Below are 25,004 nucleotides of genomic sequence, written 5' to 3' on the forward strand. Positions count from 1 at the left end.
CGGCAGCGGGCTGGTTTGCGGCGCGCGGCGCCGCTTGACGGCAGAAGGAGCAGAGAGGGAGGACAACAAAGAGGGGTGCGGGGCCCGGGCGGCATGTGAGGGGCGGCGGGCGGCTCAGGTGAGGCGCGGCGGGGGCGGTGGGGCAGAGCCGGGCCGGGGCCCACGGCTCACACCAGCCTGGGGTTGTCTCCGCCGCCCGGCGGCAGCGTGGAGGCTCTGTCGGACGGCCGCGGCCGGGCGGGAACCGGGCCCGCTCCCGCAGCGGGGGCTGCCCGTCCCCCGGGCGGAGCTGCACAGCGGCCCGGGCCTGGCGCCGCCCGGGGGCGGGCGTTTGTCCGGCGGTGCTGGAGGACGCTTTGGCGGGCTGTCTGGGGCGGGGGGAGGTTCGGGCCTCGGCGTGGCCCCCGGGCTGCGGGCCAGGCCGAGCTGGAGGCGCCCAGGGAGCTGCGAGCCGCAGAGGGCAAAGCGCGGACGCGTGTCGTTAACGTAACTTCTCGTTTTTCTAGCTACCGTTTTAACTTTATCGAACTGGTGTTACCAGATATTTTTTTTTTTAAGTACCATACTCGAGAGTTGTAGAACTTGGTTAGCTTAATATTTTATAGAACATAATTTTGGGGTACGTAGGGTTCGTGTGAATAAGTAGGTCTGCTTTAAAGAATAAGTCGAACTACTGTTGTGACTGAAAATAATGCTGGGGCAAATGTGGTGCTTTGAAATGTATTCCCTGGTGATCGCGTTTAACATTAAATGCAAATATCTGAAGGAGTGTAGTCTAATGAATGCCATACATGGCTACAGGGTAAGATAACTTCGATGCTGATTATAGCTTTTCTGGTACGGTGTGGCTGGGCCTTAAACAAGTTGCTTTGTTTCTTTGTGGTTCTTTAAAGATAAAACTCTGTGCTGTGGGACAGTGTGAGAATTGGAATAAATATTTGTGAAGAACTTAAATAATTTAAAGCTCTGTTTAAGTACTAACTGCTGGTATGCTTAATGCAGGTGTATATATAATTGTGTCAACCAATGGAAAAACAATTAACATGCAGGGTAATTCTTTCAGCTGAGTTCAATTGCACCTATTTTGTGTTTACTGATGAGCTGTTCTTGAAAACCTACCTCCTGGCTCCTCTTTCCAGGAGAGTGTATTCAAAGTTTTGAGGAATTATTTCATGTCAGCAGCCATGCATTTCTGGGACACTGTAGGTAGTGCCATGGACTTAAACAGTGTTTTCTCTGAACTGGCTTACCTGTGCTGCAGGTCATGAGTATTCCTGTACTAAGTAGGAATTATCAAGGCTATGCCCCATATGCATAATTAAATTTAATATAAATAATTCTGGTTCAGTCATCTAGCAGTAGTGGAATTCATACAATAGCAATGGTTTTTCTCTGTCTTGCCTTATAAGATACTTAAATCATGATTTTTCTTCTCTTTAGCAGGTAGAAAGAATGAAAGGAAGGAGGGATGAAAGAATGTTGAACCTTTTTGTTTGGCTGTATGATGGAAGGAAACAGGACAGAGAACCTCTGCAATAGGTCGTTTGGATGGCTTCAGAGACAAGAGAATGATGCTAAACCATGGCTCTGGAAGCTTTCTAATTGCTTTTCTGCTGCTGAGAAGTCTTTGCCTTGCAGTGCGAAAACGGTAATGCATTGCTTTGTTGTAAGCGTGGTTGGTGTCCTGGTACAGGGGTATAACTAGGGGTATAACTAGCTGGAATGATATTGCTGACTGAAGGGGGCTTGTGGGGAGTGGAGACAGCAGTTACCTTGCTATGTACAAAATCTACCTGGAAATTCAAGGTCTTATGTTGTGTTCACAGCTCTCTTATCAATGTTAGTGGAAGCAGACAGGTTGCTGTGCTTGACAGGCTTTGTTATGTGCAGCTCTTGATTTGAATAATATAACTGGATGCTTAAAAACCTGTAAGGCAGATTCTTGAAAGCTCTATTAAGTTACTGCTGAAAAGTACAGTATGGAAGCAGTCTTTGTGTTTCCAGATGTTATCAATTTAGCTTGCAGGCAAATTTAGAATTTTCTGAATTATTATTACATGTTAGTTACAGCAATTATGGATACTGTTCTACACAAATGATTCATTTTTCCTTGCTTCCTTTTCTTTAAATGTTCCTGTACTGGAAATGTATATGGTTATGTAAGATGCAAAGTGTTATGGGTTAGGAGGAATAGTACAACACAGTGACTTATTTAAGCAAACAAGCTCATTTCACTACACTCCAGTCTATGTTTCCTCTTAAAATAAATACTTTTTGCTTTGCTATTGCAGTTTCAGCCTTACCCTAACAGCTTCCTTCTTTTCAAATTCTGTTTTACAGACCTATCACTACTTGGTTTATAGCTTTCTGATTTTGTGGCTTCTAAAGTCCACTGATATCAATATACCTCAGGCTGACACATGTAATTGGCATGTTTGTTTTCATATTTTATATGTTCAGACAGTGAGCTAATAGTAATCATAAAGATAACACTTTTGAAGATTCCTGATATAATTGAAATTGTAATAGTTTAAAAATATGGTTGTTACAGTTTAAAATTGTTGGTTTACTTAAGTGTCTGAATGTAACTAAGTTTTCATTTTCCAGAAAGATTACATGGAGAACAAGAAAGCTGCTGTAGAATTGAAGGATGCCTCATCTCATAATGCTGGCTCCAATCTGTTTCCAGCAGCACCGCTTCCTGATGTTCATCCTCTTCAGCAACAGCAAATACAGCTTTCACCTGGTCCCAAAGTAAGCTGCTGTGCTCATGGCTCTGACTCTTCCTGTACTCCACAAGTGCATTGTGGTGGTGGTGGTGGTAACTTGGTTCACCCTGGCACAATATTAGACTCAAAAAGCACTGGGACGATTACCTGTCAAGTAGGGTCAGGATTTGCTTATCAGTCTGCATCTTCACTGAAGAACCCTCCAGCCAGGAGCAACTTGGCAGGCATTGCCAGCGAGTTCCCTGGCATGTGTGTAGAAAACAATGTTTCTTCCTGTCAACATCTGCCCTGTTGTGGAAAACTTCATTTCCAGTCCTGTCATGGTAACGTGCACAAACTGCATCAGTTTCCAGCCCTTCAGAGCTGCACTTCTTCTGGCTATTTTCCTTGTTCTGAATTCACAAGTGGGGCTACAGGCCACTTGGATGAGCACATTGCACAGTCGGAGCTAACGTCACGTGTGTGCGCCAACCCCTTGCACCTAAACATGGCACCTTCCCTTTGTTTAAAGGGGTCTCACTACTGCAATGACTGCTTGAGCAAGGTTTGTACATGCCATATTTCTCATTTGTTAAGCATGTTAGATGGTTCATGTTGAAATAATGTTGCTTGAGCAAAACACCAGCTTCCATGGGTTGCATTCTCATAGTTGGTGATGCACAGTTCAAATGTACCAGGGAATCCTTTTTGGAGAAGATTTCTTTTCTGAGGTAACACTCAGTTCAGTAAGAAGACTAAAGAGGCTATTGCAATGTTTAGCTTGCAGGGCATCTGTAATGTACTCAAGCGGTATTTTTACTGGATTTAAAGGACAGTTTTTCTCTTGACAGCTCTAATAAAAATGTTTCATAGTAGTCACTCCCTAGAAGAGGCTAAGAAAAATTCACATGTGCCCTTGGGCAGCTGATCAATAAAGATCCATTTATAAGTCAGGTGAAATCTATGATGCTAGAAGGATATTGTAGTTTTGTTTTGGTCTGTTAGGTCTTAGTTCAGTCTTCCCAATTTATACTTAAATACTAATTTGGTACACTTTAGAATTGATTAAAACTCTGCTTTAATTTTAGTAGGAAGTTCAAGTGAAATAATATACTCAACTTTACAAGATGTGTTACTTAAACTTCCAAGTTTGAATTCCCAATAAAAAATGGAAATGTCCCTGTTTCACTACATTAAATTATGAATTAAATCTGTTTGAAATTATGACCACTATTTTTGGGTGAGGGAGCTGACTCAGCCTTACACTATTAATTGTGCTGATTTCACATGCTAGGTCTGTTTTTTAATATATATTAGTGCATCTTAAAGATGCCATGTCTCAATGTGTGGAGTTGAATAGTAGTATCTTTCCTTGCATTTGGAGAGCTAAGTATAATGGAAAGACTCTGGGATAGGAGCTTCTTTCATGCAGTGATATTGTTAACTTGTACATGTGGGTAAGTACATAGGAACTAGCATTTGTTGCAGAAGGAAAATGGTATTTCTAGCATGGAATAGTGTGTGTTAATGTTGTGTAGTAAATTAACATGTATTTTGGAAAATTGTCCCAACAGCCAATCAGAAACAGCATAGCTGCTAAAATCTGGCCAAATATTCCTCCTCCAAGTGCACAGACTGCACCTGTTCCTATCCCAATATGTAATGGCTGTGGAACCAAAGGAACAGGAAATGAGAAGAGTTTGCTGCTGGCGAGCAGCCTTGGCAAATCACCGCAGAAATATGGTAAACGACATTTGTTTGAAATTTGCACCTAATGGATGTCTTCCTTAACTACTGTTGCACATTAAAAGTTCTCTTAAATTGCACTGTTCTCTGGAAGCTTTTATAAACTTCCAGTCACAGAAGACTAAACAGTAAAAAAAGATGCATTGTGTCTGTTTTGTGAAGTCATAATTTTGATTTACGTATTCTGACTACCTAGTTAATTCTTTGCATTGTTTGCAAAGAGTTCTGATTTTCTTACTCTTAACTTTTACAATTCTAGGATTTAGGTAATTAATTCTAAGGACTTGGACACATAATTTCATATGCAGTAAAAGTGTAATGTTGATAATTACAATATAGCTTTTTTCAGTGCTTTTGAGAGGAAAATATTATGACTGCATGCATTTTTAAGTTCCTAAGGCGCAAAGCTCCTATTAAGTATCCATACAAAATGCAATGCCAGTTGCTTTTCCAGAAGAATAACTAGTTGACATACCCAAACATGATATTTGTCTGTTGTGCTTCATTTTATATTTTTAGCTAATTTTAATCCTTGTCTTGTTCTTGACCTGTGAGGGTGCTGTTATTTCTTCTGTTTATTTTCCAGTTGTTTTGTGGGGATGGAATGGGTGTATAATGCTGATTCCAAGTTAAATAGATATTTGATAACTTTTGTTAGTTACTTGATTTGTTAGAGTGTTTAAAGATGAAGTTGTCTTGCATCTTTATTGTAACTTAACAGCAACAAAATTTCTGTTTAAGGCTTATTTGAGGTATAGTTTCTCACTTAAAGAGAAACTTAAAACACCTGATTTGTTTCTTAAATTTGTTAAGAAAATAAAACTGAACTTGCATTCCTGGGCATGTTGTTCTCTAAAATGTAAAGCTTTACTTGTGTAAAGTTAATAGTATTCTAAGTTTAATATTTTTGGTATTTGGATGTTAAAATGAGCTGGTTTGTTAAACCTGTACAGGGTCTCCAGAAGTTGCAATAACAGGCCAAGTTCTGGAAAACTTACCCCCCATTGGAGTCTTCTGGGATATTGAAAACTGCTCAGTTCCCACTGGCCGTTCAGCTGTAGCAGTTGTGCAGAGGATCCGTGACAAGTTTTTTAAAGGTCACAGAGAGGCAGAATTCATCTGTGTGTGTGACATTAGTAAAGAGAATAAAGAAGTTATTCAGGAGCTGAACAACTGCCAGGTATCAACACACCATCTACTTGGTGTTCTTGCTGGAGAATGTGTGTACTCTGAATGTGCTAATAGTGATTTTTTTGTTCACTAAAATTGTGTTGGCTTCTGTGGTTTATAGTGCCTGAGCTTATTAGTTTATGGGTGTGATCTTTAATGTTGAACTGTCCTGGTATGATGCTTTTTAAAACTGCCTTCCTTTATATGTAGACTACTGTTTTAACCTCAGTTGTAGTGAGCACAGAGGATTTTTATTTCATCCAGTAATAAGCAGTGGTGGCATTTTTAGAGGCGTCCTTCAAGTCTGTTACTAAATGACTAATCTAGAAGAACTGTGATTCTATGAAGTTAACTTATTTTACTTTTGTTACGGAATACTGTGCTGATTAGCATGTGCACATGTAAATTAGTGGTATTGATTTGGGCACCTTTAACACTACATATTTTGCCATCGATACCTTCTGTTTCTTGGTGGTTTTTGTTTTTTACTTTTTGTGTGGGTTTCTAAGTCAGAAATTTCCTTCCTGCCCCCTAAATTGCAGATATAACAGGCTGACAGTTTGTCTGCTTATGTGAGCTAAAATTAACAGTGAGTACTTGTTGTGTTTGCCACCTTCCTTTTCAAATGAGGGTTTATGGAATGTTTTTAAGGTAGCAGCCTACATTCTTACAGAAAGCAAAGCATGTAAATTGTGATCTAAGATATTGCTGGACAAATAGAGTTTGTAATTTCATTGCTCATTAGAACAGTCTGAGATCCATACATGTATTTAATACATGTGGGCACTCAGTTAAGTAAAAGGTGCATGTGAAAGCTTATATTTATGTTAAATTAAATAAACTTAAGCATAGTTCATATTCAAGCTTTTCTGTACAGTTTATCTTTGCTTTTCCACAGGTGACTGTTGCACACATCAATGCTACAGCAAAGAATGCAGCTGATGACAAGCTTAGACAGAGTCTTAGGAGATTTGCTGACACACACACTGCACCTGCCACTGTGGTTCTTGTCTCAAGTAGGTGTTTGTGGTGGTACTCTACTGTACAGAGTTCAGTTCCTCTCTTCAGGAGTACGTTTGCATATGATGCTATTCTGCTTTTCAAGGGTTGTTTAGAAACATCTTTAAGTGAATTACTCAAGAATTGTTAATTATGTTGGTGGCAGTAAGGAAAAAGTAGGGACAGTAAGATAAGAACTTGGCTTAATGAAATCAGCCTTGGAATCTGATGTCTTGTTGAGTGTCGGTAGGTGTGTGTATAAATACTGTCTAAAGTAAGACAGCTTCAGCTGGAAACTAACAAAGTAAAACTAATTCATTCTTCCTTTTGGTAATATTTCAGAATGCTCTGAGCAAAATGTATTCAGTAAGTTTTTAATTCTTGTGGCAGCATACTGTATAGTTAAACATGTGAGCCACTCAGCTATTTATTTGTTGTGTTGCTTGGGTTTCTCCCTGAAACTGAACCAATGTTTGTGTTCAAGTTTACTAGTCCAGTGCCTTGCAGGTGGATTGCTAGAAGTTGCTGTGAGAAGGAAGCCCTTGTCTTTGAGGCTGGATGCTGACTGCTATTTAAATTGTCTGTTGAGAAGCCTTGTAGCTGTTGGTGCTTTTTCATTGGAAATTTTCAGTGATAAATAGAACTTGTCAAGAGAGGTCTGGGTTTTTTCTTTGTGTTTCCATGTTCATTCTGACTAATTTTTTTAATGACTTTTTCTCCAGCGGATGTAAACTTTGCTTTGGAACTGAGTGACCTAAGACATCGACATGGTTTTCGGATAATTTTGGTGCATAAAAACCAGGCTTCAGAAGCACTCCTACATCATGCTCATGAGCTGATTTGTTTTGAAGAATTTATTTCAGACTTGCCACCAAGGTTACCTCTGAAAATGCCCGTAAGGTTTTTGGTTGTTAATGCAACAGACATGTCAAAGTGTCAGCTTCCTTGTTTTTTACATAGTTTAGAGGGAGAACAGGCAGAAATTAAATAATCAGTGTATTTTTTTATGGTGAGAGATGAAGTCTGTTACATCTTTATGTTGAAGTTATTACTGTATGGATGTATGCTTTCTGCTTTAAGACTGAAGAAAATAATTAAAGAAGTAAAAAAAGCAATGTCACATTCTTATCACTAAATAACTTACCAGATAATGCATCTTCTGTCTTTCTTTCACTGACAGAAAGTTAGGATGAGAACTTAGTTGTGCATTAAGACAGTTGTGTGATGTTTTCTTAACAGTTTTGAGTGACTGCCTACTGTGTTTTCTTTAGGACTTTTTTGTCTTCCTGACAGTTCTGTCTGGATTTATTGTTCTGTCTTTGCACAGCACTCATGACCTTTTCTTTCTTTAAAATAACTTCCTGAACAATGTGTTCACATGCATGTGTAGGTTATATAGAATTCTTGGATTGTCAACAGTGATGCTTTCTTATACAGAGAAGTGATCAGGTATTGATCCATTGCTCAGTGGAGAACTCATGAGATTCTGTAGCCTCTTCTAGCTTTAAGTTATATTAGATAAGGAATTTTGAGGATCTGCCTTGGTGTGAGTTTTCTAAACAAACTGAATGCTACAAAACCAATTACTTTGGCAGGGGTGGGGGGGGAGCATGTGCACCAGAATCCATTTAAAAATACTGGATTTAAACAAGAGGGTGTTCTGGTAAAATGAAAATCTTATTTCCTTTAAACAGGCATGCCATGCACTATTATATGTTTATAATCTGCCAACAAATAGAGACAGCAAAAGTGTCAGTAACAGACTCAGGCGTCTGTCGGACAACTGTGGAGGGAAGGTGCTGAGCATCTCTGGCAGCAGCGCGATTCTCCGCTTTCTGAATCAAGACAGTGCAGAACGGGCTCGGAAGAGAATGGAAAATGAAGATGTTTTTGGTAACAGGATCGTAGTGTCTTTTACTCCAAAAAACAAAGATCTTAATGAAACAAAAAGCTCCAGCTTCATAGGAGCTGAAAAGGTGAAGTCTCCCAAAAAAATCAACAAGAACACAAAGCTGTGCCTACTCAATAAAGAATCAAGTGATCCGGCTTCTGGTACCAAAGGCTCTGCTGGGAGAGGTTTTCAGGTTCATGCATCTACCATCAAACCCACAAATGTTAAAAGCTTACAGGTATTGTTTTTCTGCCTTATTCATTATTGCTTTTTTATGTTCTGATAATTGCTTCTGTTACAGCTTTGACTTGTCCTATTTAATGAATAACCATGTTTAGTGGCATTCCAGAGTGAGACCTGTATTCATCTGCTTCGAAAGTGGATATTTAATTGGAAAGTTCTTTTACCTCTGCTCTGCCATGTTTTTCTCAGTTTCAAAATACTGCTGCTACTTAGTCTTGAATCCTAGGCCACTTTACTTTTGTATTGGTGTCGAGTACAACATCTGTAGTGATCAATTTCTGCTAGTGTAAAAAAACCTTGGATGGATCTACATTGTAGCAAAAAAATTTACACTAATTCACAGTTTACTCTTTTCTGTCAGAAAATGAAATTTTCCTGGTTATTAAGTTCCGAAGAAAGTGCTATTAAAGTAGAATTTGTCAGTTACCTGGGTTTCCATCAAAAGCAAAACTTCTGGCAAAGATGTCTGGTGCTTTTATGCTGACATTTTCTATGTTTTATGTAGGAGCTGTGTCGCCTTGAATCGAAGACCATCAGTAGAAGTACTGAAAACCAGCAAGAACATTCAAGAGGACAAAGTCCTTTTCCTCAGAGTAACTCTAATGCAGCAATTCCTCTGTCTCTGGCAACCAAAAAAATTGGAACAGGAGAATCATCCTGTAAAAGTAGCCAGAAGTATGTTTAAAAATTAAGATGTTAGTGTTATTTATTTTTTTTTTAATGTGAATTCTGCAGCATAATGTGTTCTCTCTTTTTCTTATAAATAGAAAAGAGAACTCTGCTTCCAGGAGCATTACCAATTCCCCTGTAGATAAAAAGGATAAAGATGAAAGTGTATTTCAGATCAGCTATCCCTCTGCTTTCAGTAAGCTGACAGTCTCAAGACAACTCAGTCCTTTACTCATGTCTCAGAGCTGCTGGTCATCTCGGTAAGTGTATCTTAGTTGGGAGGTGAAGTGAGAGTTCATCAATATATACACTTACCATTGCACGTGGAGTTGCATATGCTAAGCACATTAATACACTGTTTCCTGTGAAAGCAGATGGAAACTGATGGTGCTGCATAACAGTTAACAGAGGGTAGATGTAAATATAAGAGTGAACTCTTTCAAAATCTTATTGTGCTGCAGTTGTTTCCTGCAAACTTTATCCTTAAAGCTTCTGAAAAATCTTCAGAGGCATTATGGATATCTTAGTCTTAATTTCAGGGCCTTTGATATTCCCAGTAGAAATTTATCCAGGCCCATTAAATTCTCATAGATTTGAATATTTGACCTCTGCCAATTACTAACCTAATGCAAATGAGTTTGAATTTTTTAATGTGTTACTGAGATGATAGAAGACTTGGTGTCAAATGTATTATTAAAATGGGTAACTTTGTAACAAAATATGAATGATTGCATTTCTTCTCATAGGGAATACTTTTCTTATGTTTTGCTTGTAGTAAAATTTGCTTTGCCTGCGTATGTATTAGGAAGATACCTACAAAGTGCTGTATTTGTGCACTTGACCTGTCTGTTTTTTATGCAGCTTGAGATGCATATATATCAGAATTGTGCAATAGCTCCTTTAGCTCATAAGTGTTTTTATTTTACCCAGGAGTATGTCTCCAAACCTCTCAAATAGATCATCTCCACTCACGTTTAATGTGGCTAATCCTGCCAGTGGCACAGACTGCCCTGATCCTTTTGCAAATGGTGCAGACATTCAGATCAGCAATGTAGATTACAGATTGTCCAGAAAAGAGTTGCAGCAAAACTTACAAGACATTTTCTCAAGACATGGGAAGGTAAAGGCTAAAATACCTTTAAATCTGTTTGGTTTTTTTTAAATGCTTCCTGTTTATGAATTTATGGACATGTTTGTGGCATAGCTTTGAGTAGGAATGGAAAGTTACCTTAAACTTTGTTAAAAGGTGGTATTGTGTTTTTCTTTCTAAAAGACTGGATCATCACTTGTACTAGGTTCTTAATTTTCATGGTCTTCATAGGTCTAGTATTGCAAAGTTATGTATAATTCTTAGTAGGTGGCTCATTAGTCATGTAGGGGAGAGACTTGGGCTTTAGCTGCATAACCATTTTAAGCTGTGAAGCTGAACTCCTAGTAGCTTAAAAAAATTGCAATAAAAACTGAGCTTGTTTTCAATCTGAAATAGTGGATATGGAGAGTATGAATCAGTAAAGCTACTATGCAAAGAGAGGTCTCTTCTGCAGTGGTCCTATTTTTGTCTGGTCTGTGGATGACAGAATATTCTGCCATAATCTTCGTGGGAAGGTGATGCTTGTATAAAATTAGTATCATGGTCTTGCCTTGGCCAAGGCTCTTGGCACTCAGGTGTAAAGAGTTTGCCTTGTCCTTCTGGCCATAGTTCATTATGCTCAGGGCCCTTATGCACTGCTTTAGGCTCTTGGCCAAAGCTAGGCTGTGCTACTCTTGTGTTGGCTTGCCTTGGATTCATATTTTGTGATAAATGTATAAGGTGTTTTCTTCTTTTCAGGTAAAAAGTGTAGAGCTAAGTCCTCATACAGATTATCAGTTGAAAGCCACAGTTCAGATGGAAAATCTTCAAGAAGCAATCAGTGCTGTCAACAATCTTCACAGATACAAAATTGGCAGTAAAAGGATTCAGGTCTCATTAGCAACAGGAGCTGCTAGTAAATCGCTTTCTCTGCTTAGGTAATTAGCACTTTGGCATTTTCTTAATTGTTTCAGCATGTGATTAGTAGCTAAAAGAGGATTTAAAATACTGAGCAAATGATTGATAGGGAAATAAATTTTAAATCTGTCTTATGACCAGATGGATGTTTTAAATACAACTAGGCTAGTCTTCATTTCAGTGTTTTTACACTGCTTATATTTTAAGTTGCAGGACTGTTCAGACTTTCATAATACTGATACACCTTAATAACTTAGTTTGTGCAGCTGAGTTAAGGTTACACTTAGCATCTTCATGCTTTTTGTTTCTTTGGTCTGAATTTTCTATATGAAAGATGGAAGAGCCAGAGTGCTGGTGTCAGTGAAAATACAAGTATTTTCTCTTTCAATTTTTTTTCTTTACTGAAAGAAAATAGGATAAAAGTTATCTTCATTTTTTCACAGAAAGTGCCAGTGAAATTGGTGCTTAGAGGGTAGAGCATCCTACAATTATGTACTACTTGCCATTGTGTAATTTACAATTTTATGTCATTCTTGCTTGGTAGTTTATGCCTGTTCAGGGTTTGAATGTAATGACCAGGCTGGTAACTTCTAATGCGGCAGCTTTTCTGTTACATTTTACAGATGCTTAAAATCTTACCACTACTTATGAAAGATGGAGTTCCTTCAGAGACATTACATAGATGAGTTAGCAGAAATGTTACTACTTGCACTCCTCTGATCTGAAGTGTCAACTTCTGGGATGCTGGGGTGGAAGGGAATTCAATTTAGCCTGTTTTATTTAAAGTTCACAGATTGCATCTGTAAATATCTTGCCAATTCAGGCTTGAGACTACCTATTTCTAATAATAACAAATTTTGTGTTACTGTTACAAATCTTCTATTGTAGCTCAGAAACGATGTCCATTCTGCAGGATGCACCTGCTTGTTGTCTGCCTGTGTTCAAATTCACTGAAATCTATGAAAAGAAGTAAGTTCTCAGTAGGTTTTTTCTCTAGTACTTCTAAAAGGAATTTGATCTTATGATTGTTTACGGTGAATTACAAAAAGTCACATTATCTATCCATAGGTAATGACTGTAATAATGGCTTTTCTTTTTTACTCTCCAGTGTTTTATTTCACTTTTCTGCATTGGAATGAATAGATTAGTTACCTTAACATTTTTCTTATAACAGTTTCTAATATATTCCTGCTTATTACACAACAAAATGCAGATTACTACATTCTTTAACTGCACTTATGTGTATTTCTGTTTGTTTTTTTTTAGATTTGGGCATAAGTTAATTGTGTCAGACTTATATAAACTAACAGATACTGTGGCAATCCGTGACCAAGGAAGTGGGCGGCTGGTTTGCCTCTTACCCAGCAGCCAGGCCCGGCAGAGTCCATTGGGATCTTCACAGTCACATGATGGTTCATCAGCAAACTGTAGTCCTGTAATATTTGAAGAGCTGGAATATCACGAGCCTGTTTGTAAGCAGCATTGCCTGAATAAAGACTTTATGTAAGCTGTGTATAAAATACTATAAAATCTTACAAAATATTTGAACAGCATTTAACAGTTACAGATACATTGAAGCTGAGGTGTATATATTCATACAGCATGTGTCAATCACTGTTCATATATTTACAAGAATAAATCAGGCAGCAAATGGTGAGATGACACAATGACTCTTTTAGGTCTTATGAATCAGTCTGTTCAGGTAAGATTATTGTATTCTAGCACAGCTGTCAAGATGGAATGTCTCTTAGGCAAAAGCTGAAAGGTTCACTACCTTCCTCTGGTTACAGAGGGATGTTATACATGCTAGAGTTTTCTATTAGCTGAATTTTATTACATAATTGTAGTGGGAAGTGATAATTCTTTGTCCTCCAGCTACATTTAAGTGATTCATGATGGGTTGAAGATTTTCTGAAGCCATATATTAAGCTTTTTAACAACAGCAGCCAGGTTGTGCTACTAGAGCAGTTATGCAGTGTTAATTGCCTGGTATGTGCTGCTGAAACTTAATTTGAAAATTTTAACCTACTAATGATAAAAATGTGATCTTCTAAGTGTTGCTTGTCTTCTGGAACTGAGCTGTAGCTGAATTAACTTTTGTGAAGAAAAGATGGAAGTGGCTTGTGACTGTACATACTTATGTTGTCACGTAGTAGCAGTATATCATGCATGCCTTATGTTTATTATGGAGGTGTGTTTACAGGGGCTTGCAGTGAGAGGATGAGGGGTAATGGTTTTAGGCTGAAAGAAGAGAGATTTAGGTTAGAGATCAGGTGTAAATTCTTCAGTGAAGGGTGGTGAGATGCTGGAACAGGCTGCCCAGAGATGTTTTGGGGGCTCCATCCCTGGAGGTGTTCAAGGGCAGGTTGGATGGGGCTCTGAGCAACCTGGTCTAGTGGAAGGTGTCCTTGCCTATGGAGGGGAGTTGGAGCTCGATCTTTAAGGTCCCTTCCAACTCAAAAAATTGTGATTCTCTGCTTCTGTGTGTGACCACAACACACTTTGCTAAACCTGTGTATAGAATGAGCATATAAACTTGAACCTCTTGTTTCTACAGTGAGCATGAGTTTGATCCCGATTCTTATAGAATTCCTTTTGTGGTTTTGTCTCTGAAGACCTTTGCTCCCCAAGTTCACAGTCTTCTACAGACGCATGAGGGTACTGTGCCTTTACTAAGGTAAAGTATTTTAATTTGGGGTTTTAGTGTAAGGGCTGATAGGTTAAAGAATTAAAACTTTATTAATGGCTGTTATAATGCTCTGAAACTCCCTGTTGTATAAAAACTCTAGTTCTTATGTAAGGTTGTATCTTTTATAGCAAATAAGTGCATTATGAAATCATTACTTTTTGGAGTCTCATTGAGCTAAAAAAGACATTTCCTTGAATCGTGTAATGTGTTAGTAAGCTGTTGAACCTCTTGCTTAGAAAGTGTCTCCAAATAGTAGAAACTTTAGGACAATTGTTATAGTGGTATTTTAGTGTGTAATGAAGCTTTTTTTTTTATTCCAAAGTTTTCCTGATTGTTACATGTCAGAGTTCAGTGATCTTGAAATGGTGCCAGAAGGCCAGGGTGGTGTTCCTTTAGAACATCTCATTACCTGTGTTCCTGGAGTTAACATAGCCACTGCCCAAAATGGCATTAAAGTTATTAAATGGATACATAACAAGCCACCACCTCCTACTACAGGTAAGTATTTCTGTTTAAAATCTCTTCTCTGAACTAATCTTTCCACTAAAAAATTAGAGTAGCATAAAGTAAATGTCTTGTATAGTTGTTAAATTTCTTATAAAGAGAACCTTTTAACTTGAATGTTCATTCTTTTTCTCCTGTGCTCTAGACTGTGTTGTGAATAAAATGCATCGTTTGGTGGAAAAATATTAGTGAAAGGGTCAGTAATACAGCTTTTTTTTTTTAGATCCTTGGCTTCTACGTTCCAAGAGCCCTGTAGGTAATCCACAGCTTATTCAGTTCAGCAGAGAAGTGATAGATCTCCTTAAAAGTCAACCATCCTGTGTCATACCTGTCAGTAAATTCATCCCAACGTACCATCACCACTTTGCAAAACAATGTCGTGTGTCTGACTATGGGTATTCTAAATTAATGGAGCTGCTAGAAGCTGTGCCTCATGTACTTCAAGTGAGTTATATGGCACTGTTCCTTTTAACTTAGAGAACTGTACTTCTGTCTTTAACTATCTGAATTACTGGTTGTTACTGTGTAATAGATCAGTGCGTTTACCTCATCCAGCTTGAAAACAGGTGGTTAACTGAACCTTGGAGTGTAATTGTCTTTTTGAGATATTTGTTTTTATCATCCCCACCCCTCCAAAACAACTTCTGTGGAAATTTACTCTTTATTCCAAGGGCCTAGATTAAATTAAATCAAGTTTGAAGCTGTTTCTAGCCTATGGCTAGTGCTTGGGTAGAAGGTTTTAATTGTGCTGTTTTATCATAAGAACACAGAGTGAATGCTGAGTGCTTGTAAGTTAGGCTGTGATGTGTAGCCTGTGACTCAAAAGGATTTCTGTGAAATCAGTCATGTGGCCTTATATTACAAGAAAGAAACACTACGGTCACATTAGCTTACTAACTTGAACACCAGTTGGTTGTAGAGTTTTGAAATAAGCAGTGGAAATGTGCAGCAGTTGCAGGAGCACTCAGGAGGAAGCATTTCTTGATTTCTTAATGCCTTAGGAGAGAAAGTGTATGGCTTCATGAGGCTGCCCTTCCAAACACCCTGTTAAGCTTTATTTCTAGTCTACCTATGCTAGAACTGTCTTCTAAATAGCTTAGAAAAAGAACTTGCTGAGAATGCTAGATATGAGTCACAAAGTAAAATTTCTTTCAGATCCTTGGTATGGGTTCCAGGCGCCTGTTAACGCTGACGCACAGAGCTCAAGTGAAGCGCTTCACTCAGGACTTACTGAAGCTTCTCAAATCCCAGGCCAGCAAGCAAGTTGTTGTGAGGGAGTTCTTACAGGCTTATCACTGGTAAGTTATCTGTAATGAAATAATAACTGTCCATGTCTATCAACACTGGGGCAAGAGTAGTCAGCACTTTAAATCTTAATACAAAACTGTGGCAGATATATTGCCTCTTCCTTGTCATGTGGAAGTTCTAAGGTCTAATGAAAACAAAAATTAAAAGCCCTCTAGTGGATTTTACTGTTCTCTCTAGTATTCTAGGTTCAATTAACTTTACTGGAGCTTAAAATGGGTTATTGTATTTCATTAGTTCTATTTGAAGCCATGACTGCAAGGTTAAATATAAGCAAGTATGTTGTAGCATGTAAATATGAACAGGAAAGGAAAAATTCAGTATTAGGCTTTCTTTAGAAGGGAATATAAAGTAGGTACCATTTATTCTTTAGCTGGATCTAGCAAAGGTGCAAAATAAGGAGGAGTAATTCATATCTTGCTAGAACAGAATGTTCTTCCTGACAAAGCATGTTTTAACATTACCATAGCAGATTATTCTTTTAAAGAACCAAGCATGATGCTTTCCTTAATGTGAAGATAGAAAATAGTGTTTAAAATGCTTTGAGGAAGCCATAGTGTGATAGTGCTACATGTGGTCTGCCTTTGCACATGTTCTGCTGTGCTGCATGAGCCAACAGCTCCTTTTTGGGAATGCACACTTCTACTTATATTTCAACTACTGGCAAAAATACATTATTGGTTGTTTCTGAATCTACTCAATCTGCATTTCTGTTGTAGTCAGCTCTGGCAGATTCTTGAATAAGACTATATAAAGTGTTCTTGCCTCTGAGAGGTTCTTGTTGGGGAGGAGGGGTGAAGTAAAATACATTTCTGTGTATTACATAATACTGTGAAACTTAATATTGTGTTTGTCATTTTGTAAGACCAGGATGATATGGTCTTTGCTCTCTCTTGAGACCTAATCTTGTTTAAGAGCGTGTATCTAACTATTAAGCAAATACAGATTATTGGAAGTTAGCCATATAGAGCTGTATAACATAATCTTGTTTTCTGAAATCACTTAAAACCTGAGCTTGAAAAATATTGCTCTGTATTGTCACTTACCACTAGTTTGAGGCATCCACTGCTTCCTATGTGCAGATCTTTATTCCAGTGTCATGTGAACCATCAGCATAACTCTTATATTTCTTATTTTTCTGGCCAGGATGGATAGATGATATGGATTAAGAATACTTTCTCACTTGTTTCACATGCTAGTAGTATTGCCAATATGAAAACTACTTTTTTGGGAGGGGATTTGAGGCTTGTTCTCTCAATTTACATGTTTTTTGCTTACACAGCATGTGTTAATACTTGTATTATACAATTTCCTAAAACTTTCTACAACTTCCAGGTGTTTCTCTAAGGACTGGGATGTTACTGAGTATGGAGTGTGTGAACTGGCTGATATTATATCAGAAATTCCAGATACCACCATTTGTTTGTCACAGCAAGACAATGAAATGGTAATTTGTATTCCCAAAAGAGGTATGTCCATGTACTTCTTTAATTGTTGCCAGAGAAATTGTCCTTTAACTACTCTAAAACTGTACTAACTAAAGTCTGTAGGAGTGACTTGGTTGCTTCTACCTTACCTTCTAGCTAAGACAGAATTTGTTGTTCTCGGAACACTTAAAATAGAACAGACAGGAAAGCAGGTGGCAAAACATAAAATGCTGCTACTTTTGCATGTAGTTAAACTTTCTGTGGAATAAGAGTGTGGGTTGTTTCCACACAGCAAAAATACCAACGGATATGGCTATTTAATATCTTTTAAGGTGCTGATCACCTGATTTTTTTTGTACTTCAGGTGTGTAAACTTAGCAAAAGTCTTCAGTGATAGAAGAAAATAATCACTTGGTGCGGTACATGCTTAAGTTGAAAACCAATTGTATTTTCTTATGTTCTGTTGCTTTTTATAAGTGTGTTGGTACATAGCTCTTGCTCTGGTTTTAATTTTAGAACGTACACAAGAGGAAATCGAAAGAACCAAACAATTTTCTAAAGAAGTAGTAGACTTACTGCGCCATCAACCCCACTTTCGAATGCCCTTCAATAAATTTATTCCTTCTTATCATCACCACTTTGGTCGTCAGTGCAAACTTGCATACTATGGTTTTACAAAACTACTTGAACTCTTCGAAGCCATACCAGATGTCTTGCTTGTAAGTTCTAAAATCCAAAGTTGTGCTAAAGCATTTTTCTGGGATCTGTACAACTGTTTCGGCAGGGTTTTTTCTCATTAACTTTAGTGTGAGTTATCAGCTGTACACCTGGAACATTACAGTTGTATTCAAGAGAGTCTTTGATATAGCTATTTTGGTAAAATGGTCATTTTTTAGCACGTTAACACGAAGTTGGTTAAAAAATTCAAATTTTCTTAATTGGGTTACATTTACAAAATTCAGTGCATCAAAATCAGAGCTAAGTTTCACTAAAGTTGTGTTAAAGTGACTTGAAAAAAGATTACTAAGTATTGTTATTGTGCTGTATTTCAGAAGTTATAAAGTTTGCTGTATCAATCTTTTGCAGTAGCTGAGCTCTGCTACATGGGAAATTATTGCCTTCAAGCACTGAATCTTCGTGCAGATTACACTTTTTTTTCATCCAGACTAACAATCACTAACAAATTGTAATTTCTGTTTTGTAGGTATTGGAGTGTGGGGAGGAGAAGATTCTCACGCTGACAGAGGTAGAACAAGTCAAAGCAGTTGCTGCCCAGTTTGTGAAACTGCTGCGGGCTCAGAAAGACAACTGTCTCATGATGAGTGACTTGCTGACAGAGTACAGCAAAACTTTTGGGTATACACTGCGACTTCATGACTATGATGTTAGCTCAGTCCCAGCTTTAATGCAAAAACTTTGCCATGTTGTAAAGGTAATCTTTTATCCTTGTAGTTTATCCCTTTACAGGTTAGGTCATGTTGTGGTGTGGAATTCCCTGGCTCTAATTAGAGGTCTCAGTATCCTTAGTGGTGCTCTCTAGAAACAATATGAAATTAGAGCATGGAAGTTCCAAGGGGATTTTAAATGTAGTTTTTATTATTCCTGTGATGTTTGCTGGGTTTTTTGGTAACATTTCATTTTCCTGCAAGAAAATTCATGCTTGTTTAGCAAGTAACAAGTAAAAGATTGTATTACAGTATTTATTTTAATTATATTTTTTTCCAAATTAATTCTAATGTGTGAAAGCAATTTCCTAATATCTGTAGTACTTATTAGTCTCCTAATGTCTCATAGTCTTATTTTTGATCTGTGGCTTTAATATAAATACATAGATGGCCTTATGTCAAAGGACATGGGCATACTGGTTTAGTTGCTCCAGTTCTGTTAGTGGCTGGTTTTCAGGCTGGAGCTCAGTCAAGTCCAGCTGGCTTGGAACAAAGAGTAAAATCACATCTACCATGTGGACAGAAACTACTACACAGCTTTTTGTGCATTCAAAGTAATTTTTTCCATGCATTAAGTTTCTTTATCCTGGGTAGTTTTGACTATGGGAGTATCAGATGCTGGTATGTATTATCAGAGACAGCTGTACTCAAACCCCAGCTACACAACTTTTTTGTAAATTGGTCTCTTTCCTGTCCCTAACTTTGTTCATAATTCACTTTTCTAGGTTGTTGACACAGAGTCTGGCAAACAAATTCAGCTGATAAATAGAAAATCTCTGCGGAATCTGACTGCCCAATTGCTAGTCTTGTTGATGACCTGGGATGGAACATCCTTTCTTTCTGTTGAACAGCTTAAACAGCAGTATGAAACAATCCACAGTACTTCACTTAATCCATGTGAATATGGATTTATGACCCTAACCGAACTCCTGAAGAGTCTTCCTTATTTGGTTGAGGTATATAAGCTCTTTTTCCTTTCTGATGTGTTTCATACTTTGAAGAGACATTGTGACTGGACAGTACTGAAGCATGTGCTGTAATTATTTCTTTCTCTAATAGGTTTTTACCAATGGTGCAGCAGAAGAATATGTGAAGCTCACAAATCTGTATATGTTTGCAAAGAATGTAAGGTCCTTACTTCATACTTACCATTATCAGCAGATTTTTCTTCATGAATTCCCAGTAGCATACAGCAAATACACAGGAGAAGTGCTGCAACCCAAAGCATACGGATGCAATAATTTAGAAGAGCTCTTGGGAGCAATTCCACAGGTGTGAAGAATTGTGTTTTACATAATTATGTGGAAATTTCTGCATGCATTAAAAATGTTACACGATGGCAGTTTGTTAAATAGTGTGAATTACTTGAATAATTACCTTCTCTACAAAGGCTTATACCAACTGTATAACTGTAGATGGTTGGTTTTAGGAGTGAAGAGTTGGGACCTTGTCAGAAGTGCCACATAGTGGAATTTTGCTGTGTCATCTTGTCATCCACATGTGCTAAGTGCTCTAGCATAATTTTGTGACCCAGTTTATGGCTTTGAGCTTTCTGTTGAAGTCTTTCTGGAGAGTAACAAAACGGAATTTTGCAACTCCATGTTTCAACACTGTTTTGTTAATACCTTGTTAGTACACTTTGTAAGCCTGTAGTTTGCCTTCGTCTCAAAATACTTGGTGCTAAAGCTTTTACTTGGGTGGTGTAGTACAAATTAGGAACATGATTTAGTTTCCTGTTAGAAATAATGTCAGTGCAAAGCTAGATGAAAGGTAAGCTGCTTTAGGCTTTGAGGTTGTGTGCTGATGTTTAATTCTGGGTTTTTTTCCTTTGAAGGTGGTCTGGATTAAAGGACATGGCCATAAGAGAATTGTGGTACTAAAGAATGATATGAAAGGTAAGCTGTTTCATTTTTGAACAGTATCTTAGTTTCTTTTTTTAAGAAATGACTTGAGTAAATGCACCAAATCAACTTGGTTTTTTGTAGCTCGTTTTAGCTCGCCTAGTTTTCCCCCTGCTGATCATGTGGATGACCATGGAAATCAACTTGCTGACAATAATGGACATACTATGGAGACCCCAGGATCCACTTCGTCAATGGAACTAAGTCTAGGAACACCTAGCAATGGTAATGCAAAATTGATTTATTTATGAAGTTTATTATTTTAGAGGAAATAAGCAGAATAAACTAAAGCAGCATGAGGAAAGCTGTGTTAGTCAAGCTGAATTTCTGTAGGAATTATTTATGGCTTGAAAGTTGTTGAACTTCTCCCAGAGTATATAGGTAGGCATGTGCCCTCTTGAAAAGGACATCTGTTGTCCTTTCTGTTAGTGTGTGTATATGGCTGCTGCGTCACTGTTTCCCACAGAATTTAGTGGAAAATTAAGTGTATAAGCAAAAAGCTAAGGAGAAAAGATGGTCAGTAGCAGCTTCTACCTGGAGTGTCTCCTGTATTCTAGTAAGAATAGTGTTCTTTTTGTCATGTTTTATGTTGATTTTGTGTTACTTATTTGCAAATAATGATGACAGTTGTGTTAGTATAAGTCTCTAAATATCTGGGAAATTATGACCTCCTAGTTCATATATTGCAGTGGTCTCCAATTCTTTTACTACCTGCAGGTGGGAGAACTTGTGGAATGGTTTTTGAATTGTTGGAGAAGTCTAGGCTTGTCATTTTTAATAAGTCAATTTATTTTGACACTTTCCTCTAAATTTTCATGTGTAAATGTGTTAGATGGTACATGACTAGTTTATAGAATATTGGTATGCATGCAGGGGGGCTGTGTGGTCCTTCTCATTGTTTGGGTGTGGCAGATACCAGGTTTTGCCTAGGGGTATGTTTACTCAGGCAGGCAGTAGGTTGAGCCCACTGCTGCTTTGGCTGCTGTATTGTAATTAGCTAGGTGGTCTTGATTCAGCAGGGGAACTCCTCAATCAATCAGAGGTCAGTTAGCATGAAATTTGATATTTGTATTTCAAATACAGCATAGCTCTCTATAATCTTCAGAACCACACCTGAAGACTTTATCAGCTCTGAAATAGTGACATCTCGCAGTTTACAGATACTTTAAAAGATGTTCCCTTGTTTCTGTAGTTTCTAATCAAACTGAGCAAGAACTTCTTTGCCTTGCAAATACATCTCCTGTTGACCTCTTGTGTGAGCCAGTTCCTTCCTGCCTACCATCCCCACAGTTGAGACCTGATCCAGTGGTTCTTGAGTCTGCAGACCTCATTCAGTTTGAGGAACACCCTGCACCTCTCTCTGGTAAGAGCTTGCTTGCCTGTATTGTGTTAAATATGGATAGTAACTCAAACAGTTCAGAAAACAAAGCATCAAACAAATGGTTGGTTAAAATTCCATCTAAATACACATGTGTAAGTATATCACACAGTGGGATGTGTTGGAAATGCAGGTGCTTGAGTGCTGACTTTAAGTACTGTACTGTAATTCTCTGGGGTGAATTTTATAGGGACCTGGTCCACCACTAAAATAACATTTTGCCAGCCTTTATCAGCCTTTTCATCACAGCAATTTCATAGTGGTTTTCTGAGCACTGAGAAAATTAATGGGTGAGAATTAGAGCAAACCTTGTAAATAGTGCATGATGCAGAGAGAGCCAGAAGGAAGCATCACATTTGCTGCAGAGGTGAACATAATACATGTCCTGGCTTCAAATCAGGCTGAGAAGTAATTTAAAAAGTATTTTATTGTCTATTATCAGAGAAATATTATTTTTCAAGAACAGAGCATCAATAAATTGTCGTCTTTGTTTCAGAGATAATGATTTTAACAGAAGAAGAAAAACAAAGAGTAGTTACTGCAGCTCAAGAAAAACTGACCTCTGGTTCTGTGATACCTAACACCACAGAGGATGCTTCAGTGGCTCCCTGCCAGTCCTCTGAAACCCAGCTGAACAAGGAAGCATTGGACAGCCCAGCCAAAAAGCAACACAAAAACAAGGTGAAATTGGCAGCAAACTTTTCACTTGCACCTGTAACCAAGCTTTAACTTTCTTTTTAGTGTGAAAGACAAATAACTATGAAGTCTGCACAAAGTAAAGCTGTTTGCTAACCCTTATGTATTTTAATAAAAGGCCTGGAAGAATTAATTTGTATTTAATGTACTCCGTGAAGATTTTGTTCCTTTTACACTGAACACAGCTGTCAGCAGAGCAGATTTTTCTATTAATTTGAAAAAATCCTGGCATTTGTTGAATTATTCTTAAATTTTACCATTTTTTCATGTGTTCAGTAAAAGCAAAATATTAATTTGATTAAAGTGGAACAAATTTTATTTTCTTCAAGCCTCGTTAGTGGTGTAATCATACATGTAGCATATTGTATTCCATAGGCTGTTGCTTACTGGTGTTGTTTCAGACAGTATTAATAAATTGCATGATCTTTCAAAAGCCTGTTAAGAAATTTTAACTTGCTGACCTGAAATGCCAAGAGTGAGGGAGCTGATTATACTCCAGAGGAGAAAGCTGTTCTCTGACCTTTCAGATGACTTGTAACTGCATTACAAAATCATTTGTCTTAAGATGTCTGTAGAAGATTATCTGGATTTTTTGTAAAACTTGTTTTAAATGTTTTCTGTAGCTTTCAGTTCCATTTAGGAGCTTTCTAGGACACTGATGCTTTAAACTTCCCTTTTATATTTAGTTCTGGTCTGGCATGGATTTGGTTAAGGAAAAGACTGTCTTGGGTTTAAGATACAGACACACACATTTTTATTGTGTCTAGAAATTAAGTTAGGAAGATACTGATATTTCTGAAATATGCATCTAATGCATAAATTACAGATAATGGAGCAGGTCTTAGTAAAATATTTTGTGATGGAAGGTTTTGATGCTATTTCCACCTGTAAGGCAAGTTCTAACTACAGGTGGAAATGCTAAGGTTGTTCTGCTTAACCTTGTTTTCTATTTTTAAGCATGTTCAGTAAATGGGAAGCTTATTCTTTGATGTGCTGTCTTTTAGCTGTGTCTGTTTTTATTCTAAAACTTACTCCTAGTGTTGGAAGCTTTTTTCAATTTGTGGTATCTTGTGTTGGCTTTTGAAAGGGCCAGCTTTGGAAGAGAGGTTAAGCCAGTGGATGACCCTAAGTCTAGTGAGCAGAAGTGTCCAGTGTATGAGACTTTATACCCATTCTGGGTAACCATGGCATTTACAATGGGTTGTATTTGCCAGGCAGCAAATAAATTGCTTGTGGTATTGAAAGAACCTGTACTAGAGGTTTCCCACTGGCCAGGTGAATATTTTTTTGGTGGTTTCTATTGTAAGATACAAGAGACAGAACATGGGCTCAAATATCTCAGCCAGCAACAGGAAATGCCACTGAATAATGGCTATACACAGAATTTTACTAGTCAGATTTTGTTATAAAATCTTTTAAATTTAGGCAAGTATTGCCAGTAGTGAACTTATAGCCATTGTGAATGCAGAGAAACACTTGGAAGTTTTTCTGAGCGTTGTGGCACAGTATTGTGAGTCCTTAGTAAATCTCTACAGACATAATGCTATAGAAAGAGAAATTTAGAAGTAAGCTTTCTTGGAATGCTTTTAATTAGTTAAATGCAAGAACATCTGCTTTCACCTTAAGTTTGATAAGGTTAACACTGATCAGTCTAGATCTTTGTTTCAGAAGAGCATGCAGTGGGAAAAAGACCAACATGAACTTGTATTTTCATGAGATGCAGCTACAAGTCATCTGGAGTACTAAAGAAAACCAGGTTTTTGTTTCAGAGGAAAACATGGCATTTGTCAAAGTGAGTGTGGTGGTTACACCATTTATGGAGGTCAGCATCTCTCTTCTGGATTCATGTGTGATACTGATGAAATCGCTGTTTGCAAGTAATAAAATATTACGTTTGAGAAGTTGTGTTCATAGTGTAACAAAATAACTAATTGAATTGCGATATATTTTTTTAAATGAAGGGTTAAATGAATGATGTGACTTAGAGATTTAAAAGCATTACAACCATGAATTTCTTTAATTTAACAATTAAATGTACTACAGATTCATGTTTGTTTTAAAAAAAAAATGTCACTGAAGCCCTCAACTTATGCACTATCCACTTTTCTTGGAGTGGAAGGGAGAAGAAAAAATTCCTTTCTTAGCGGTCTACTTTGTTTGGACACTTTTGTGGCTCAAGTGCTGTTTTGTGTGTTGGGACCAAAAAGTTGTGTCAATAAAATTTTCAAGCAAGCATAACTCTTGTC

General features: G+C 37.7%; 1 protein-coding gene across 1 annotated transcript; it reads left to right on the forward strand.

Moving 5' to 3' along the window:
* The first annotated feature begins 58 nt into the window (after positions 1 to 58).
* MARF1 (meiosis regulator and mRNA stability factor 1) lies at positions 59 to 24,996 on the forward strand. Its single transcript, XM_051632205.1, has 27 exons — positions 59 to 118; positions 1,441 to 1,648; positions 2,608 to 3,273; positions 4,283 to 4,451; positions 5,408 to 5,634; positions 6,523 to 6,640; positions 7,346 to 7,518; positions 8,318 to 8,752; positions 9,263 to 9,432; positions 9,525 to 9,686; positions 10,357 to 10,546; positions 11,255 to 11,433; positions 12,302 to 12,382; positions 12,680 to 12,916; positions 13,971 to 14,090; positions 14,425 to 14,600; positions 14,830 to 15,050; positions 15,762 to 15,904; positions 17,247 to 17,380; positions 17,855 to 18,057; positions 18,543 to 18,770; positions 19,509 to 19,739; positions 19,843 to 20,055; positions 20,618 to 20,678; positions 20,769 to 20,909; positions 21,877 to 22,047; positions 22,559 to 24,996. Exons 2-27 carry the CDS (start codon positions 1,502 to 1,504, stop codon positions 22,789 to 22,791), a joined length of 5,229 nt encoding a protein of 1,742 aa, XP_051488165.1. The 5' UTR covers positions 59 to 118; positions 1,441 to 1,501; the 3' UTR covers positions 22,792 to 24,996.
* Positions 24,997 to 25,004: the final 8 nt, after the last annotated feature.

This window comes from Apus apus, chromosome 14, assembly GCF_020740795.1.
Source record: "Apus apus isolate bApuApu2 chromosome 14, bApuApu2.pri.cur, whole genome shotgun sequence".
NCBI lineage: Eukaryota > Metazoa > Chordata > Aves > Apodiformes > Apodidae > Apus > Apus apus.

What these genes read in the sequence shown, in the direction of transcription:
- MARF1 (XM_051632205.1), top strand. Translation starts at nt 1,502, where the DNA reads ATGATGGAAGGAAACAGGACAGAGAACCTCTGCAATAGGTCGTTTGGA. An exon ending in GCAATGACTGCTTGAGCAAG is followed by an intron (nt 3,274 to 4,282) that starts GTTTGTACATGC and finishes TTGTCCCAACAG; the next exon opens with CCAATCAGAAACAGCATAGC. An exon ending in TTTTCTCAAGACATGGGAAG is followed by an intron (nt 10,547 to 11,254) that starts GTAAAGGCTAAA and finishes TCTTCTTTTCAG; the next exon opens with GTAAAAAGTGTAGAGCTAAG.